Source organism: Anarhichas minor, unplaced genomic scaffold (genome assembly GCF_050575085.1).
Source record: "Anarhichas minor isolate MPS153535 unplaced genomic scaffold, ASM5057508v1 ptg000018l, whole genome shotgun sequence".
NCBI classification, from domain to species: Eukaryota; Metazoa; Chordata; class Actinopteri; order Perciformes; family Anarhichadidae; genus Anarhichas; species Anarhichas minor.
Genome location: NW_027466464.1, coordinates 12,970,837 through 12,990,120, shown reverse-complemented (window position 1 = coordinate 12,990,120; position 19,284 = coordinate 12,970,837). Strand labels below are relative to the sequence as shown.

The 19,284-nt window shown below is 45.7% G+C and overlaps 1 protein-coding gene across 3 annotated transcripts in view; it reads right to left on the bottom strand.

Annotated features, from left to right (window-relative positions):
* Positions 1-5,248: 5,248 nt before the first annotated feature.
* The window catches only part of zeb2b (zinc finger E-box binding homeobox 2b), a 37,439-nt gene continuing 23,403 nt past the window's right edge, over positions 5,249-19,284 (bottom strand). For 2 of the 3 annotated variants that reach the window (XM_076094728.1, XM_076094726.1), the window contains exons 4-9: positions 17,476-17,664; positions 16,335-16,549; positions 13,416-13,524; positions 10,928-12,942; positions 9,096-9,276; positions 5,249-7,392 (exon numbers count right to left, since the gene is read on the bottom strand). In XM_076094728.1, the coding sequence (XP_075950843.1) occupies positions 6,821-7,392; positions 9,096-9,276; positions 10,928-12,942; positions 13,416-13,524; positions 16,335-16,549; positions 17,476-17,664 (3,281 nt within the window). In that variant the 3' untranslated portion in view covers positions 5,249-6,820. The remainder of the gene's footprint in view (positions 7,393-9,095; positions 9,277-10,927; positions 12,943-13,415; positions 13,525-16,334; positions 16,550-17,475; positions 17,665-19,284) is intronic. The other variant, XM_076094727.1, reaches the window with a different exon arrangement.

The window sequence follows — 19,284 nt, the reverse complement described above, 5'->3', positions numbered from 1 at the left end:
TCCCCTCAGAGGGAGAGAAGGGGGAGGCCGGGTGAACGGCGGACAGACTGACAGAGATCATTTCCTTTGAGTGTTGAAGGAAATCACCGTCGCCACGTGAAAGGCTTGCAGCCGGCGCTGGTTGTGTGTAATTGACGGGCTGAACGGGAGGAAAGTCGAGACTAAAAGCACAGAAATGATCTAAATCATGTTGAAAACAGGTTGTTTTGGCACCTCTGAGCTGAGGAAACGTCAACACGTGATCACTTACCTTTCTAACATCTCTCACAACAAGAAAGAACATGAATCAGAGCAAAGCTGAAAAGCTACTAACCCAAATAAACGGCAGAATTACTACATTTAATACACAGTGCAGTGGTCATGCTAAGAGGAAGTTGTGGCTAACACTCTCAGGATGAAAGAGAGAACAGGTGAAACACGTTTAGAGGTCATTAAAGCCTCAAGTGGCATTTTGTGGGTTTGACCGTTCTCTGGGTTCTGTAGTTTTTCCCGTTTTGTTCATTTGAGTTTGAGGTTGCATTTCAGAGCTCCGTCAGGAAGCCGTTGGCATGCAGACTGTGAATGCATTTACCTTGTGTGGCGGCTCAGACTCTTGTTCTGCAGAGATCCTCCACTCGAGTCCGTCTCCTCAGCACTGATGACCAACCAGAGGAGGACAGGTGATCGGAACCAAGCAGGAAACATAAAGGGTTAACGTTTGAAGAAGAGCAGGCAGGAGACACACCCTCACACTGACCAACAGCAGCGTCCTGACTCTGTTACATGAGGAAGAAACTCTTCTCCTGTTCAATACTCACGCTTTCATGTCAGTGACTTTGTGTTCTTCCGTCTCACAGCAGATGAGTTTTCCACTGAGTTCATGAGCGAGGATGTCGGAGGATGTGTCTCTGTGTCTCCCAGGGGTCATGTGGACAAACCGGAGAATCTGCTAAAAAAAACAACTTTATTTAAATGATCAATTACTCTGAGTGTCAGCCAGCAGGGGGCTCATCAACAGCAACTATGTGAGCGGCTCATTGGCTTCTGGCCAAGCTTCAAAATAATACAAATATGCTTTCAATGCTCATTTAAACTGTTGACTAATGAGATTATCTTTGAGAAACCGCATCAATTTACACTAAAACTGACTCACACTGGGGCTAAACATGAACTTATACTACATGTAATGCATCCTTTGCTCTGCTGCTTGTGTTTAAAGACGAACCAAACGTTTACTCGAGGAGATTTTCACAGCAGCAGAGGAGCTGTTTCTCTATTCACTGTCCTCACATCTCTGCATGCTGTTTGAACATTGCCATACCATGACTCCGCTGTGCCAAACCTGGTGTTTCGGTGGTAGCGAGAGCATAAAACCATAAATGCAAATTAATAAAATTCCACACGGGGGTCTTTGCAGAGCTGTCCAACATCACCACGGTGCACCGAACCCCCTCCGACGGTGAGAGCATTGTTGTCTTTGTGGCGCTCTGCAGCTGCTGTATTCACTGGAAGAGGCAGCGATGGCTCTCTGTGCCCTCTGACTCCCACTCTCACCTCCCGTTCTCATGAGCTAAGCATCCAATGAGTCTGTTTCACACGTTATGAGGGTCTCTCTCTCTCTTCACCTCCACCTGGAGCTTCTGGGAAACGTAGGAATTGACGACCTGAAAAGGAAACATCACAAAGTAAATGAGGTGATTTCATCAGAATCTAATGTAATCTAATTGTGAAGCGTTTTGAAATCTGCTACGATAAATTCTTAAAGACAATCTGAATGTTCTTCTTAAAGAGATGGGATTCGTGTGTCTCTGGAATATTGATGCATAATAATGCTGGGCACAGCAATAAGTGGCAGGCAGAGTCTAAAAGTAATGCACATTAGGAGAGTTTCTTTTATCGCCATCTTCTTCTTCTTCCTCTCTTTTCTACCCTCCTCTGTAGCACCGCTGGCACCGCGCTGCACCACCTGCTCCGGGGCTCTTTTCGCTCCGGCCAGAACGAACAGCTGGCTGCTCTTCTGACGCTCTGATTGGCTAATCCCTGCTGGTCACTTGCGCTTTTCCTCCCTGCATGTCATTGAACTTTCTCTCGCCGGGTGCCAGGTCCGAGGAGCTCTCTCCCTCCCTCTCTCTCTCTCTCTCTCCCTCTCTCGTCTTCGCCCAGGCCGTCCTTCATGTGCCCTGTGAATGGTCCGAGTGGCATATGGGGATATGTAAATAATTTAATGAGGTCAAAAGTGTGAGAGTCTCCTCTACTCTTCCCTCACCCACACCCTCCGTCCATGACATCATGGCTGGAAAAAGATAATCATGCTAACAACACAAGTGTCCAATATGGACGAGGCCCCTACCTGATCACACATGGTCAACATTTGGAGAAAGGGTTTGCTTTCTCAAGCTGGAGTTGAGCTGAGCTTAGTTTAGCTTAGGGACAAGACCAGGAAGTGTCTTCTGAGAGAGTAGCTAGTCTAAGCAGGTGTGGAGAGACACCTGTAGGCTTCACCTTCCCCACAGCATGCAGCTCCCTCTCTTCACCAGAGGTAAAACTACCCCTGAGTCACTCTGATCTGTTCTCCAGTGCAGCTCCAACATGGAACAAATACACATCAAATCCTCAGCTGCAACCAAACCTCAGACCTGATTTCATTCACTGGCCTCCGACGTGTTCTGTCACGCTCTATCGCTCTTATTTTCTGCATTAGAGCGTGATCTTTTCTTTCCCCTCACGTCTTCATGTTGCTGCTGATGATCCGTGCTCTGCCTCCCTCTTTCCATACTGTAACCCTCCTGGTTCTTACAGCGCATTCACGTGCTGACTTGACAACCGAGAGCCGGCGCGGCTTCACCGCATACCGTACGGGACAAATGTCTTCTTTTTGTCTCTGGAGAGAAGAGGGATGAAGGTAAAGGAGTGTTTTTGATGCAAACAAGAAGATTTTACTACGAATCTGTGGAGGTAGCATAATGCACACTTAGCTCTGGTCGACACAAGGCCCAGCCGTGAATCATTAGAGCTCAGCTGTCCAAGATACACCACCAATCTGGCCCGGGCATATGGCTGCATGACACCCATATGAATAACTGCTACTCGCTCGTGTTGTTGTTTTTCCTCCCGTTTAAATGTCCTGTGAGCCGGGCAACGCTCCCAACGCTCCCAACGCTCCCAACGCTCCCAACGCTCCCAACACCGCTTCTCTTCAGAGCAGATCCAAATCACAAAACACAGGAAAGAGGTCCGATCAGGTTTACACATCGTAAAACATTATACAAGTAATATTCTCTGTCTGCAAAGATCACTTTCTTTATTTTTTTGTATGTCTACCTGCCTTTAAAGTGACTCAACCTGGGATTAAGGGTTGCAGATTTGGTTTAATTGGAGTTTGGACAATAAAAAGAGGACGAGGAGGTTCACAAGCTAACTCTAGAATCAGATTTCAGTATCTGTTTATAAAAAACAGTTCCTTTATGTCTGTACCAATTTAAAGAATGACACAAGAAGCGATACTTCAGTCTAAACATATTATTGGGAAAAATAAAATCTAAAAAATCAATTCAGCGTCCTGATTGCGATTAAAAGCCGTCCTCCTTTGAGCCCAGGCTAATGGTCTCAGACAGTATCGATCCGTGAATTGGATCAACATCAGTATCAACCAATATCTAAAGAGTGACAACTGGAATTCAAACAGACAACGAGGAGGGACGTTGTTCTCCGTCTCCCGCAGGTTCAACTTGTTCGTCTTTCACGCCTTTCTTCCAATTTTTCCTCTCCATGATCTAATAACCATCATCTTTGCTCTCGTTCTCCCTCTCTGCCTCGACACGCTCTCTATGGTTGCAGGAATATTTCATCACATCCATCTCCACCTTTGACCTTCCTTTTGGAAACTGGTGGATTCGAGCCTGTATGCGAGTCTAACAGATGTAAAATGTAGAAGCAGAGGACGGCTGAGCTTTCTCTCTTAGTGGTAGCCATGTCCTCCAGAGGATTCCCTCTTGACACGCGCGCTCCTTCTCCGCATGTGTAATTGTTCAGGCGGTTCACAGCACATTATCAAATTCATCAGCTAATCATTTAAGACCCGCTCTTTTATCCGCGAGATGGTCTGCGAATGATCCGACGGCACGCCGATCGATAGGAGAATCGGAATATGCAAAGCGCGTTCTGATGTTTGGCATCGCTCAACCTTTGGCGCTTTCATCTGGGCCTTTTGATGTTGCTCCTGATCTGCATAACGCAGCGCGAGTGGCTGATGGAGTCGAGCGTCTCCGCTGGAGTCCACCTGTCAGGCCTCCGCAAAGTCTCAGGGTGAGATTTGGAAAAGGAGAAGTGCTGTTGGTGTCTGGAGCGGTGAAGAGAGTCTGAGCAAAGCACAACACGCTCTTCTGTTATTGATCAGCCTGTTAGATTTCATTCTATTTGATTATTTAGTTACTCTAGAAATAGTCCGAGGTGATGCATTCAGATGAACAAAAACATAAAATGATAGAAATCCTCATATTTGCTTCATAAATGACTTAATCAATTGTTTATAATGTTGTCTTCCATTTTCAATCAGTCGGCAAAATGAATTTATTCACTTTCAGCATTAATTACCACCAGATGTCTGATATATATTAATATATATATGTATGAACTAAAGGTGCTTTTATAAACGTCTCTACAGAATTCAATGTGTTGTCATGATGGAGAACAACAGCTGTTTAATTATTAAAGAGATATTCCCGTGAATATAAATCTGTGAACATTGTTATTAAGGCTGAATATCTTTAAACGACTCTTTTCTTTCTTTAGTGTTTAGTGTCATGTGGTCGTGTAGCCGGTGTTCATGGAGGCAGCACGGTGTGTGTGGGACTCAAAACGTGCTCATAGGATTCTTTGTTGCTTTTGGTCTTTTAATTGTTGACAATAATACAAATATGGAACATTTCTGGGCTTATTCTTTAAATACTAGTTGTTATTCAACGCAGATCAAGTGTAGAAGAAACAGGTGAAAAAGAAGTAGAATATAAATGTTTGGTTTTACTTAAATGAGACGTAATGAGCAGCAGGGCCGGGGTCAGTCCACTCTGATCCACTCAAATATGTGAATAGAAAATGTATGTAATTAACATAATAATGAGAAGCACAGCGGCTGCTGTATGAACTGAAGAAGAGGAGAGAAAGATTTCCAGCTCGTCTCCGTTTGGAGAGAATGTGAAGCGGCTCGAGGCCGGCGCTGCCGAGCAAACCTCACTGTTTGCTCTCCGTGAATAAACATGAAGCGCTGAGGTTTGGTACTCTGTAATTTGGCTACTTTTATTCGAGCAGGGTCATTTTCAAGAGAAATTACAAATTAAGAATTCAATAATACTTTTACAAAGACATTTCAGGAAAGATTCTTCTTCAGTCATGATATCATACATAGTATTTAACAGTCCCTCTTCATTTTTTTTAGCTTAAAAAAAGAAACAAAGATGAAGAAAGTGGAATTTTTCAGTCGAAAATACAGTGTTTTCACAATTGTATAAAAGTTCCCAAATTTGGAATTTTCCAGTAACTGGAAAATAAAGGAAATAAAATAAAATAAGATTAAACTTCGCATTTCACAATGTTTCAAAACACAATAAATGCTCTCTTTACGTAAAATTTGCCCCTATGATCGACACCATGTTCCTTTTTACTAAAATATATCTATATATTGAAGAACTATAGTACTGTACACAACAGTATGAAATAAATAAAATTAGGAAATATAAAATGGGCCACATAAATAATGTTTTTTTTTTTTTTTCAACCTACAAATAAAATGAATGCAATTTGTTGTTTAAAAAAAAAAAAGGTTTGGTGTAATACTGACAAAGTTAAAAGTAAAGAAACTGAGAAAACATTGCACAACATAATGTAAACTAAGGACCTGCTGCCTATAAGTCTTAATACTGACACGGATGCTTCAAAGAACAACGGTGAACCATCCCATAATACTGAAGCTGGTGACAAAAATGAACCTTTTACACAACACGAGGGTGGCACTTGCAGAAAACACACAGGTTAAAAGGTTTGCATATAAGGCTTCTTTTTTTCTTATCAAAAACACCTTACAAAGGCTTCGTCCTTCATTTTTTTTACCCCCCCCCCCCCCCCACACCATAAACTGTATTTTCCCTTAAAACGAAGGTCTCTTTAAAACTTCATCCTCTTAAAAAAATCCTCTAAGCTCCTTCATACAGTCTTTAGTTTAAATTCCTTCATTTGACGTTGATTGGAGGCCTGAAATAGTGTGGCTGGAGATGTTTGTGGCAAAAGTAAAGACGACACCGTAGGTAGGTAGGTAGGTGATAACAAAGGTAATATCCAAGGACTGTAGTGCAGACACTACTGCTCTTTTTCCAACACTGTATAAATATATACATAGGCAATACTTTTTATTATTTTTGTTCATGATTATAGAAGCGGAGTGCAATTTGTACAAGTCACTAGTTGTGCTATAAATACTATGGAACACAGGGGGTTTATTTGAGGAGGTTAGCACCACACATATTTTAGGCCTTAGTACTGTACATTTTTTGAAATGTATTAATTTATTCATTGTTCGGTTTGCATAATGCAGCTTATTTCACAAACCCATGCCTCCCTTCCCTCAGCGACCTCCTCCAGAGTGACTCTTGAGTCCATGTCTTGTTCGGCAGACATCTTTCCCCCCCCCCCCCCGAGGAGTCTGTCAAAGAAAGCTTCCCGGAAGCTTCAGGCACGTGCACGTACGGCTTAAAACACGGCGTTTTAAACCGAGCAGGTAAGAATACTGAACCGATAGACAGAAACTTAAAACTCTTAAGATGGGAAGCTTCTGTTACGCCGTCGCCGATTACATGCCATCCTCCATCGTGTCCTCGTGATCCGATTTGGTTTCCGTTTTGCCGTCCAGCGAGCTATCGTCCATCGAGTGCTCTCCGTTCTCTTCCTCGTCCCTCAACGTGTCCGGGTCCGTGTCCATGCTCTTGCTCTCCTCCTCCTCCTCCTCAAACTCGTCGTCCCTCCGTCCAATCTTCACATACGTTCCTTCCACTTCCTTCCGTCCCTCTCTGATCCCTCCGTTCACGGCTTCGTGCCTCATGATGGCCTCGCGCTCCGCCAGCTCCGGGTAACCCTGAGGAGTCATGCCCTGCAAGTAGGCCCGGCTCATCAGCAGCTCCGTGGGCTCCAGGTGGCCCTTCTCACGGGCCTCCCTCTCGGCCGCCTCCCGCTCCTCGGCCTCCCGCTTGCAGTAGGAGTAGCGGTGGTTCATGTGCTGCGAGTAGGAGCCCGAGTGGGAGAACCTCTTGCCGCACTTGTCGCACTGGTAAGGCTTCTCCCCCGAGTGCAGTCTGGAGTGCTCGATGAGATGGTGTTTGTGTTTGAAGGCTTTCTTGCAGATCTGGCACTGGTGCGGCCGCTTGCCTGCAGAGACACAAAACAGAGAGCGGGGACGTGAGTCGTCTGTCTCGCTTGTCCTGCTGCTACAACAAATCACACAACAAGTCAGAAGAAAGCAAAACGTTGAGGAAAAACTCTGATGGATTGGATGACATGGAGCAAAATGACATCACGGTGCATTAAATCCAACTCTGACTTACGACTTTGGGCTATTTGTTTATTCAAATTGCGAGCGCGATGAGAAAGTGTGCTCGCATTCGTGGGCCGACATTATGGAAATCCCCTCCCGTGGTTAAAGCATGGAGAAACTCCACCACAACTACTTATTGTAGGCCCGCGTGCCACACTGATGAATGCAACGTCAATAAAGTTCTGCAAAGCAAACAGAAGGCGACAACGGAGTAAACAAATCCGAGATGTGCTGGGGGAGGGGGGGCACTGAGGGGTTACCCTGCTTATCTCCTAACACAATTCAAGTTCATGGTGACGCCTGGCCCTCCGTTAGGTTTCGGGCTGTGGCTCCTCCGTCTGACACTTTGGCAGAAAGGAGAAAGCCGAGCTGGCCACAGGGGCAGGGTGAGATAGTTTCATGACACGGGGCCATAAACTGTCTGGCTGAATAAACCTCCTCCGGCCTGTGATGAGGCCACGCGGCCGCGTTACACAAAGACTTCATCCCTAAACACTTTCTGCTCACCGAGCTCCACTTCTTCACTCTTTCTCCTGAGATCTAAAGTTACCTGCATCTTTTTAAAAAAAGCTCCTAATAGCTTTACAAACATCATTTTGGCTTGAAACAGCTCTTCCCCTCGTTCACTGCTGCTCAGCACGTGTGGAAATATGGCTGCCTGCCTCCCACAAATCACATGACTCCCCCCTGACACTCCGGTCCACCGGCCAAACGGCTTTCAAACTGCACTCCTGTCCAACATCTGGCCGGTTCAACTGCACTTCTGAGCCTCTTAACGTGGTTAAAAAACAACACGCAGCGACGCGAACATGAAAGCGTGGCGCTGTGAGCGAGACGCAGCGACGCGGTGGAGATAACGCGGCTGTTTCTTTATGAAAGAGTTCAGCGCTGTTCTGACGGTGCACCCTCCCTCCCTTTAATGTCCGACCAGATAACACGAAGGCTGCATGAAGCACCGAGCGCTCGGATACAGATAGCGGATAAAATAAATGATGCAACCTAGTGAAAGAGGATCTCTGTATAATAACCATAATGAAAGACTTGTTATCAGCGCTCTGAGGCTTCTGAGCACTACTCCGCTGATGTGATCTATCACCAATAACGGGGCCGATAAAGGCATTAGGGGCCTTCTGCTGGCTTTATACATCTAGGTGAGCTGATGTGTGTCTTTTAAGATAGCAACATGGTTAATACAGCAGGATATGATTGGAAAATAAAGAGTAGAATGCCTTGAAGAGATAGCTCCCTTTGCCTGCATTCATTACACATTATACTTCTTTAAAATCTAAAGCTTCAAACACATCACAAAGTCAAACTGTCTCATTCGTTGGCATCTCAACCTGTCAATGGAGAAGCAGGTTAGCTGTTGGTTTACATACACAATTGAAGGGTCAAACAGAGGAGGAGGAAAGAAGGAGGAAACAAAGGGGGAACATAAAATATATATATATTCATAGTGAGAGGATTTGGAAACACAAACATTTAAAACATAAAAAAAGAAATGGGATTTAAAATAAGGGTCTAGAACAGTATATACCTGTGTGTTCATATTTGTGTCTTAGAAGGGAACTGCTCTTCTGGAATGTTTTGTCGCACAAGTCACACGCGTACATACCACTTTCGGTCTTCTTGATCTTCTTCCGCGACAGACAGGAGTCTGGGTCTGTCATGTCGTCCAGCCCTGACATGTAATCTGGAGTACCGTCGAGCAGGTCCCCCTTCAAAGACACAAGGGACACAAGAGGAGAAGACAGAACACCGGGGTGAGTACGGTGCAGGGTGAAGACCTGAAGTATATTCAATAAGTCTAAGTAACTTTAGTGTGAGCTTAAGCTGGCTTAAAGGAGACATTTCTGTCGTCGACGTCGTCTCGATGTCATTTTGTTACATTTTTACTACATTTCTTATGATTTTAATATAAATGAAGGTTAAACAAAATCAAATATCTCTTCACATGACTTTGATAGACTGTGTAGCATGAAAAGAACTTGAAATAATGAAAGTATTTAAGGAATAAATGTCTTAATACTGCAGTTGTATGATATCTAATAAAAGACTTTAACTCCCAGCACACACCGCCGTTGACTTCTTATAAAACTTCCACATGCTCTCCGTTATGAAAGCCGTCATAATGGAGAGCATTGAGTGCTTAATTCTGCAGGTTCCTTTAAAATTCTCTTTTATGATGAAGATCAGTCTTAAGCGTGAATGGATGGAGGACAATATTACAACATTAGAGGAAGGCCATTCTTGAAATTGCCGACTCATAGAATGATTAGAATCAGAAGGTGTGTGTGTGTGTGATGGTGTGAGGACTGTGTTTTAAGAAGAGACCACTATCACTCTGCAATCAATTTGAACTAAACGCCCGTAGCTGTATTTTTAAAATCTAATTTAATAACTTAGAATAGGAAACATTATTAATACTTCTTTTTTTCTTCTTCATCAAAATGGTTCCCTCTATGTTAAACAGCCCTCAGCACTCAGTGGTAATGAACATGGAGACGGTGCATTATTAATCCACATGTAGGAGCTCATTTCTGCCGCGGCGCTCTTTCAAATGCAGCCAAGTTGCGATGGGGAAATTTCAGAGAAGTGCACGGCTCCGGGGCTCACCTTTGTCATTTTTACAAAGGCCTTTCACCCATATTTAATAACACAATATCTGAGTTCAGGCCAGCGCTGGAAGAGTCAGGAGCACTAATGTATTCCACACACACACACACACACACACACAGGGGGAAATTTACAGTGGAGAGTGGTAACAATTACGGCTTTATTGAGATGAGATTTCAGGGCCAATATCATTCCTCTTATTTATTTGAACCTGATGCTGTTTGATATTTTGTGCCAATATGTTCTCTTATGCTTACATTGAAGCTTAAAATATAACCATTTTCCTTATTGGTCGATTGTTTTAGTGCGTTTTCACAATCTGACAGCTGTAATAAAACACAAACAGGACAGCAACCAACGACTGCTTTCAGTCCAGATTAATGAGCAGATAATATTTTGGAATAAGTGATGAAACGTCAGAAAATAGCTCGATTTCATCTCCAACAGTTTAAATCAGAGACGTGGATAGATAATGATGGATATGATCATTTATCTAAAATGTTGATCATCTTGCAGGAGAAACGACTAAAGCTGTCGTCACGCCCTCTTTCCTCCATGACACCGTGAACTACATTTCTCTTTCTGCCGCTCGGTCGTGTCACAGCTGTTTATCTCGGCTCAGTCTACCTCAGGTGAGCCGTTCTCTCTCCCGACTCTGAAGACGTTTCTAATTAGTACAGAAATGAGTTCAGATCGTTTTATGGAATCTGAGGGAGCCTGGGGCTTTTACAAAACCACAGGTGGCTTATTTACCTGGAAACCTGGTTTCCGCTGGTACTTTCTCCTCTGCTGCATCTCGGCAAAGGTAGCTGCCCCTGCTGCATAAGTGTAGGCCATGTGTGGTAGGAAGCCCATTTGATCCATGCCCGGATAGGGCCTGAGACCCGGTATGCTGGCCTGCATCGGGGCCATGAATGTGGCAGGTGGAAAAGCGCTCTGAGGTGGAAGTGACGTGTACAGGGGTTTGCCAGCGAACGGGTTCATGCCGAAGATGGGGCTAGTGCTTTTTTCAAGGTTTCCGTTGTTGGCGGAGCCTGAGAATTCCTTCTTGAAATAGACCAAGTTCAAAGGCTCTTCGAAGTGCTCTCGAGGAGAGGGGATGCTGTTGTGGTCGATGGAGATGCTGCTGACTTTAGGTCTGCTTCTGACAGTCAGTGCATGCTTGGGTTCCCTCATGAGTCTCGGCAGAGAGAGGTCCAGCGGCTCGGCCTGCAGGTCCTCTGAAGTCAAGCTGTTTGGAGTGTAGGAGCTGCTGTGAGAGTTTTTGGAAGATGTGGAGGACAGGTTCAGCGGGGAGGGCGTGTTGCTGCGGGAGTGGTCCAACTTTTCACCTGTGGGTTTGGCGCCGCCGCCGTACTGGTGGTTTTTCAAATGTCTGAGCGGGTTGTCACAGTTGTTAACGTTGTTGTGGAGCTCTGCTATGGAGGGGGAGGTGATGCGGTCAGTCGGTTTCATTAGAGACACAGGTGACCTAGCTGCCATAGAGTCTTTTGGTTGAATGTGGTAGTTATTTGTTCCGACAACCATATCCATGTTGTGCCTGTTCTCTAGTGGTGGGGTTCTGGTAGTGCCGTACTGGTACATCTTTCGCTGCTCGAACCACTCCTTGACAAATTCCTGAGGAAGGCCGACCGCTATGGAAATCTTGAGCAGCTCCTCCGAGTTGGGCTCCATGTTCATGGCAAAATATGCCTTCAGCACAGACATGTGGTCCCTGTAGGGGTGGATGTGCCCAGTGAGTACCTTCTCAGACAACATGGAGGAGGATAAGTGGCTGTTCTTCTCCATGTATATCACCGGTTTGTTGGGCATCAAACTCTCAGTGGGCTGCAGCACGGCTTTGATCTCCTCGTTCATTTTACACATGTAGCGTTCATGCTGATGCAGAGGTATTGGCCCGCTGAAGGATTCCTTGCAGAATTGGCAAGTATAAGGTGTAAACATGATATTTTCCTGCACCTTCTCCTCCACATTTCCTTCAAGCATGTGGTTGGATTTCTCTCGTTTGATATTGCTAATCTGTCTCTTTGAGTCTGTTGTCAAGCTCTGGAGGCAGGCTTTGGCTTCGTTCACTTTTTCTAAGGTGTAGTCGATGATGCTTTTGGTGGCGCCATTGTGATTGACAAGCGGAAGACCGAGCTGAGCCCCCGATGACGTCAGCGCCAGTTTCTGCTCCTCCACCTGGGACCCCAGCTCCTTCATGTAGGCCTTGAGCCTGGAGAGCTCCTCGGGCTTGCAGTCCATCTTCTGCCTGCACACAGTGTTGTCCACGATCTGGAGAACCTTCTGCACCTCGCTCAGGTTGTTCGCCAGTGGCCCCGGGTAGCACAGGAGCTGCGACTCGAGCCCGGCCAACCCCAGGGAGTGCAAGGGGCTCTGGGCCGTCGAGTTGTGGTGGACCCCCAGCGGGCTGTTCCCTCCCATGCCTCCGTTCATGAAGGGTCCAGGAGCACCGTTCCATCCGTGAGATGCCATCATCAGCTTGTAGTCGTTGAAGTCGAGCGGCTCCGTCTTGATGCTCATGTGGTTGTTGTGGTCGGGGAGGCCGAGCGGCTTGCCGTTCTCCAGCTTCTGCCGCAGCTGGGTGATGGCGGTGTTGGTGGGCGAGGAGGAGGAGGAGGTGGGGGAGGAGCCTGTCTTCATGTTGCTGCGCATCCTGCCATTGACGGCTATCAGGCCAATGCACTTTTTGCTGCTGATGTGGGAGCTGTAGGAGCCTGAGTGGGAGAAACGCTTCTTGCAGTTGGGGCACTCGTACGGTTTTTCACCTGGAACAAAAAATAAATGATTGTAAGATGGCTGATATGAATAACATCAAATGAGTTTGTTGATTTATAGGGGACACATTAATCAACATTGACATGTTCAATGTAAATCTGCCACGTTAAGCTCAACATCTAAGATTATCTGTAAAGGAACATTTTACATAAAGACAACAAGTGAAATATAATAAATTAATATACATGTAGTGTCCAAATAAACTGCCAATCAAAAAATACTAAATCTGCCTCATTGACTTGTTCTCATTGTCCCTCAGTAATACACTAATAACTGATATAAGATTTGCTGATATGCTTCACACACATACACATTTCTAAGCAAATATTGTACTTGGTAACTGGACTGAGTTCAGTGTCCATCAACAGCAGGGAGGGTCCAAAATAAACCCAAGAAGAATGTCTGCAGATTGGCGGTGCATTTAAATCGTGGTTATGAATATTCAAAGAGCAGCGCTACTCACCGCTATGAATCCGGAGGTGTTCCTTCAGATGGTGCTTGTATTTGAAGGCCTTGCCACACTCGGTGCATTTGAACTTGCGGTTGCCGGCCGCTTGGTTGAGCAGTTGGTGCTGTGAGAGAGAGAGAGAGAGATTGGTGTTTAAGAAATGCAGTAAATAATCACAACCGGTTGGCTTGACAACAAGTAACAAGCCAAACGGCTCCGTTCGCCAGCGGAGCATCTTGGCTTTCTACTCCCACCTCCGTTGAGCGACTACAGGCAGCGGCGGCGATAACACAGAGAATCACATACCTTTTAATTTCCTGGCTCCTCAGCCAGAGGAGGCATGCCTTTAGAATTTGGCAGCCCAGAAAATAGAATAAATGAAAAGAAGTCTTTTTAGAGCGTTTCCCCTTCATTAGAAGCGCCGATCGGATCTACTTTTCATTAATTTGAGCCTAATCAGTGTGAAAGGTATTCACCATCCTCCGTGAGCTCCTCTCACCCTGCATACCTGTATTCACACCATCTGAATAACACTTTGTACTCCTTCACAACTCTCTAATGCCGTACTGTAATTGGCTCTTTTTTTAAATGCCTCTTTAATAATGTTAGGAGACAGAACAGAGCACAGAGGCCCGGCCTTGATTCTCTGTTCAAAGGTAAACATCCGTTGCAATCCATCAAATTTGCAATTCAAACAAGGCCCGTTCTCTGAAAGGAAAAAATAAAAATCTAAGTATAATACCCGGCGACAACACAGGGCGTGTAAACCTGACTCTCCACTCGCGAAACAATTCAATCCAAGAGGGAGTTGAAGACGTTAAACGGTTAGTACATTTAAAAACAGACACATATTCTCTGAGCTCGCTGGGGGGGGAGGGGGGGGGGAGGGGAGGGGCGCAGAGGCTCCCTCCTCCCAGTTCAGCCTTGACAAATGCTGGGGTGTGTGCTGACTCTACCCACATTCCTGGGGAGACAGATGGTGGCGCGCAGGACACTGGGAGGACTGGGAGGAATTGTTCAAACAGCCCCAACCTTCAAAGATCAAGCAGGGAGAGTCGGGGGCCCCGCCAAGCGCCGGAGAGGGACCCCACCGCTCGTATGTTGCTGAGTTGCATAAACAAACAGCAACAGCTGCTTCGTGCCTCCGCCCCCACCTCCTCCACCTCCACCACCATCCCCTTACTCCCCCCCCCCGAGGACCCCTGCCCGGTAAAGTTTGGTCTCGCCACCACTGCTAATAAGACACAATCGCTCCGCGCTCTTAATTGTGAATGGCACCAGCTAAATGCTCCGTCTCCTCCTCATGGCTCGTTGTCGGTGTGAACGCCACCACTGCTGGTTGTGGGCGGAGACCTGACTGGATGTTTGCATATGTATAACCTCTAATTAGTCATATTTCAGCTAATTGGTTAAGAGGAGGAGGAGTATTAAGGCTTGTAAACATACGAGACAGAAGAGCAGAGCACATGTTTACCTATCAGGACATTATGCTTTATGTTAATCTCATTGCTCCTGAGTTCCTAATTGCCAAATGTGCATTTTCACATGATTACACGTGTCTTCTAAACAAGAGGAAGTGACATCACGTTTGTTGTTTTGTCTCGAATAAAAAGGAAAAGCTTGAGCAGCGACGGATACCGAGACTCAAAAGACAGAAAATCTAACTGCATCCAGGAGAAAAAGTGAACGAGTAAGACATCAAATCAGACATCGCCTCGAGGATTAACTCTTAAACAACACGGCTCATTTACAAATCAAGATAACCGGCTTTGTGGAAGGACCTGCAGTGCTTGAAAAGGCGTCTCTGGCCATTGACTCTGGAGGGGAGCGGCAACAGCATTGTAATACGAGGCTCACTCGGCCGGCCCATCTGCTCACGTTTACACCCAGCTGGTAGATCAGGTGAAAGTGCTGGCTGCTGACATCTGATCAAATCAGCCACAGTCTGAGCCTGTCATTCTCGCTTCAGAGAGCACAACACAACACCCACGACCTGGGACTGAACACGGGGAAGCGTCAGCGTGCGTGATGTCATCTGTGATCGGCTGATCTGCTCTACATTACAAGGCTTTTATAGGAGGAGGAAGTCTAAATAACATATCAAAGAAGAGTATTTTTCTACCTTTTTCCTGGAGGTTTTTACAAATGTACTAAACAGACTCCTTACATTTAAAAGATTAACTTACATCCGTCGCATTTTTAAAACAAATTCCTCACTTACAAACATCTCCTTTCAAATTTACTGCTCAATTTTAGTTCACTGAGAAGTTATAATTATCCCCCAATGTGCAAAAACTCTGTAAGCGTGCAATTTTTATTTTTTTGCTACAATCTATCTCGCCCCCCCCCCCCACCCCCCATCTTCAACTTAAAGCTGACAAGCGAGTTAAACACCCGTGACTGCTGGATGTGTTTTCACCTCACAGGACTTTAAGGTGATTCATGCTAACTGCCAGCAGATTCACATTATATTTCAGACATATAGGATATAAATCGCTCGAGAAAATTCAAGTATACACAGATGTTTATGCAGTGCATGAAATTAGAAGCGGGGGGAGGGGCGGGGTTTGATGGAGTACTACTGCAGGCTGCACCAGAAGAACATTAAAGGCCAGGAGTGAAGTGAAGTTAAGGAGCTGATAAAAATTTCCAAATTGGAAATTCACACAATCATTCGATCGTGAACACGAGACTGGAAAATTATATCAGGGAGGGCCATCAAAAACCCATTTAGGGCCTCAATTAAAGTTATTACCATTAAAGGATCTGCATCTTCAAAATGCCATGAAAAATTAATAATGATTGCCAATCAGAAGAAAATGATCTGTCTTCTCTGAGGGATCAGAGCACATTAGAAATGGGACAGGGAGGAGGAGGAGGATAAACAGAGAGAGAAGTGAAGGACGAGGAAGAAAAGATAGAAATCCTCCTAACCTGATCCCTTGCGGGCTTGTGTGTGGCCATATGCCGCTCAAGCTGAGTGCGGTAAGCAAACGTGTAGTTGCACAGGGGGCAGGCGAAGTTCTCCTCGTTCTTCTCATGGCGGTACTTGATGTGCTCCTTCAGCGATGTCAAACGCTTGTAGCCCCGGTCGCAGTAGGGGCAGGTCAACAGTTGGGCGAAGGCATCTGGCGTTCCAGGTGGCAGGTCTGCACAGGAGACAGCGGGAGGAGGGAGGAGGAGGGAGGAGGGAGGGGAAGGGAAAGCGGGCCAAAAGGTCAGCGAATCAATGGCAGCTAACGGGCGGGCTGCCCAGAGTGGTATGGGAGTTATCTCTGCAATCTGCTCCACATGAGAGCCCCAGTGTCAGGCTGGCATCCGCTGCACTACGACCTCCTCCCCACCCTCACACACACACACCCTCACACACCCTCACACACACACTCCGTCTCACTTTCTTTGACAGAGTAACAAATACTGTCTGTACACAAACACACAGATACATGTACCACACCACATGTGGATCAACACACAGATGCCTTCCTAATTGCTTTAAACAGCGCTCACTTTTTAATGCCGTTCCCACCGACACGTTCATCATGTCTGCAACATTAATCATGAGCTCATTCCAATTCAAACCCCCCCCCCCCCCCCCCCCCCCCCCCAGTTTTTTCCCTCCGGGCCGCTTCAGAGGTGCGCTATCTGATTTCAAGCCCCTGCCCAGCTGTTGCTTAAGACGGTAGGTAAACACCAAGGCATCCGGTGAATCTGTGGGACCAACAGCTGCCCGGTTGTGTCAGCGGGAAGAGCTGCTGCTCTGACCAGACTCCCTTTCTTTCTTTCTTTCTTAACCTTTGCTACAAGAGGAGGCCACAGTTAATATCAATGAATTAAATATTAAAGCAATTGTGAAAAGAATCGTTTAAAATAGTCAATATTGTGCCTACATTTTGTTTTAAATACTTGAAAGCTAGACTGTAACTTTAAATTACAATGACTAATGTTAGCCACCATAAGCTAACTTTAGATGCGGACTGACATGTCGCCCCAACACTCCTTCCCTGACTTGGTGGCTCTGAGGAGTTGGACCAGCAGACTTTGACCCCTCGCCCACCGCCCCTGATGGGATTCTTACCGTTCTCCTCTGGACCGGTGGCCTCCGGCGTGCCCAGGCGGGACAGCTCCTCTGGGGCTTCTGGGTAGATGATGGCGGTGTCGCCCCGCTGCAGGTACTCTGCGATGCTCACCACGTGGCTGTCGCCGTCGTCCAGCTTCCGCTTGGCGAAGAAGTCCTCGAACTCTGAAGTGCAATCGACGCTCTTGACTGAAGGAAGAGAGGAAGAGAGGAAGAGAGTCGGTGAAGGAGGAGAACAATAGAGACGGAACGGGCGAGGAATAAATTGGATTCATTTCTTCCCCTGAGAAATGTCTTACAGAGGGATATTGGGAACATCTTGGTGGAAATGCGATGAGGACCGCCACCCTAAAACATTACAGCCGTGCTTTGGGGAGAATACATCTAAATTACTGGGTTTGCTTGTCACGCCATGCCGGCTAAAATAAGAATTGTAACTTAATCCGGACAAAAGTCAGAGATGAACGAGCTACCATGAGCTGCTGAGGAGCAACGTGTCAAAAAACTTCACTGACCAAATTTACTCATGACATTAAATCAGATTTAGAGTTTGGGGCTGTAAAATAAAAAAGGAAACACACACACACACACACACACACACACACATACTGTATATATACATATACATACATACACAAGCCGGGCTTAATCAGCAACAGAGCCACGTCTCTTTGTATCGACTTTCACATATAAGGTCAATCAAGAGACTGTGGCTTTTGTTGATTCTGTGTTGAACAGATTACCGGGGCCAAACCACAAACCAGCGCAAAAAAAAAAAAAAAGAGAAGAAGAGGGAAAAAGGAGAGACATGCTTTGCCGTCGCTGAGCAGAATGTATCTTAAGCCAGCCAAAGTGCTGAGGCCACACAATGCGTTTTCTCAAATTATTTCCCAGTCCCTTCTCTTCAGGGAAACTCTTAAGCTGCAGTGTGGAGATAGCTGCCTCCAAAAACAAACCGGAGCTAAAAGAAATCAGCAGCCTTCATTAGTCAAGGGGATGGCTGACTTTCAAAACACACACACACACACACACACACTGTTTACAACCTGAAGAAATTCTGGAGGCTGTTTGGCTGTATCGAGCCAAAAGAGCGAGTGACGTCTCATCAGACTTCATCCTCTGTTAATTAGGCTTTTAGTCTGCGAGCCAAGGTGAGGTTTAAAGAGCGATTTGTTCGGCCGTGATGACTTTGCGGTCCAATTTGCGAAAGGTCAAGGTAGTAGATATTTGGTTGTCAAAAATGTCACCGAAATGTCACCGGTGCCAATGGATTGCTTTTGATAACTGTGATCGCATAATATACAGCATTCTCATTAGATGACTCGAGCGTCTGAAGCTAATTGTGAGAGTGTTTTTAAGCTGTTATTTCAGATATGATGACATAAACATAAAAACCATTAAGGTAATAACATTTTATTCAGTGTTTCCACCAACGCAACTTCACGTTAGCTGTTTGGAGTCCTTCTGCATGAAAGATATAAATGTCAAATGTTTCTTTAAGAAGAAACAAGCGACTTTTCCCCCAGTGGAGGAGGAAATCACCTGGATCAAAGTGTGCTTTGGCACCAGGACGTGATCAAACTGCTCATGTCTTTAAATGAAATCACATGTGATCGAGTGGCGGCGAGCAGCCGTGCCACAGTATTGTTTCCAAAACTCTTCTAAGCAGCGAAAATGGAAAACATTTGCTGTGCTTGAATTTTCAGAAAAGAGAGAGAAGTGAAGAAGAAAACACGACGAGCAGAAAGTAATAGTGATTAAAGCTGAAGGAGGGCTTTGAGGCAGGGCTGCGTGGCCTTCTGTGGGGCG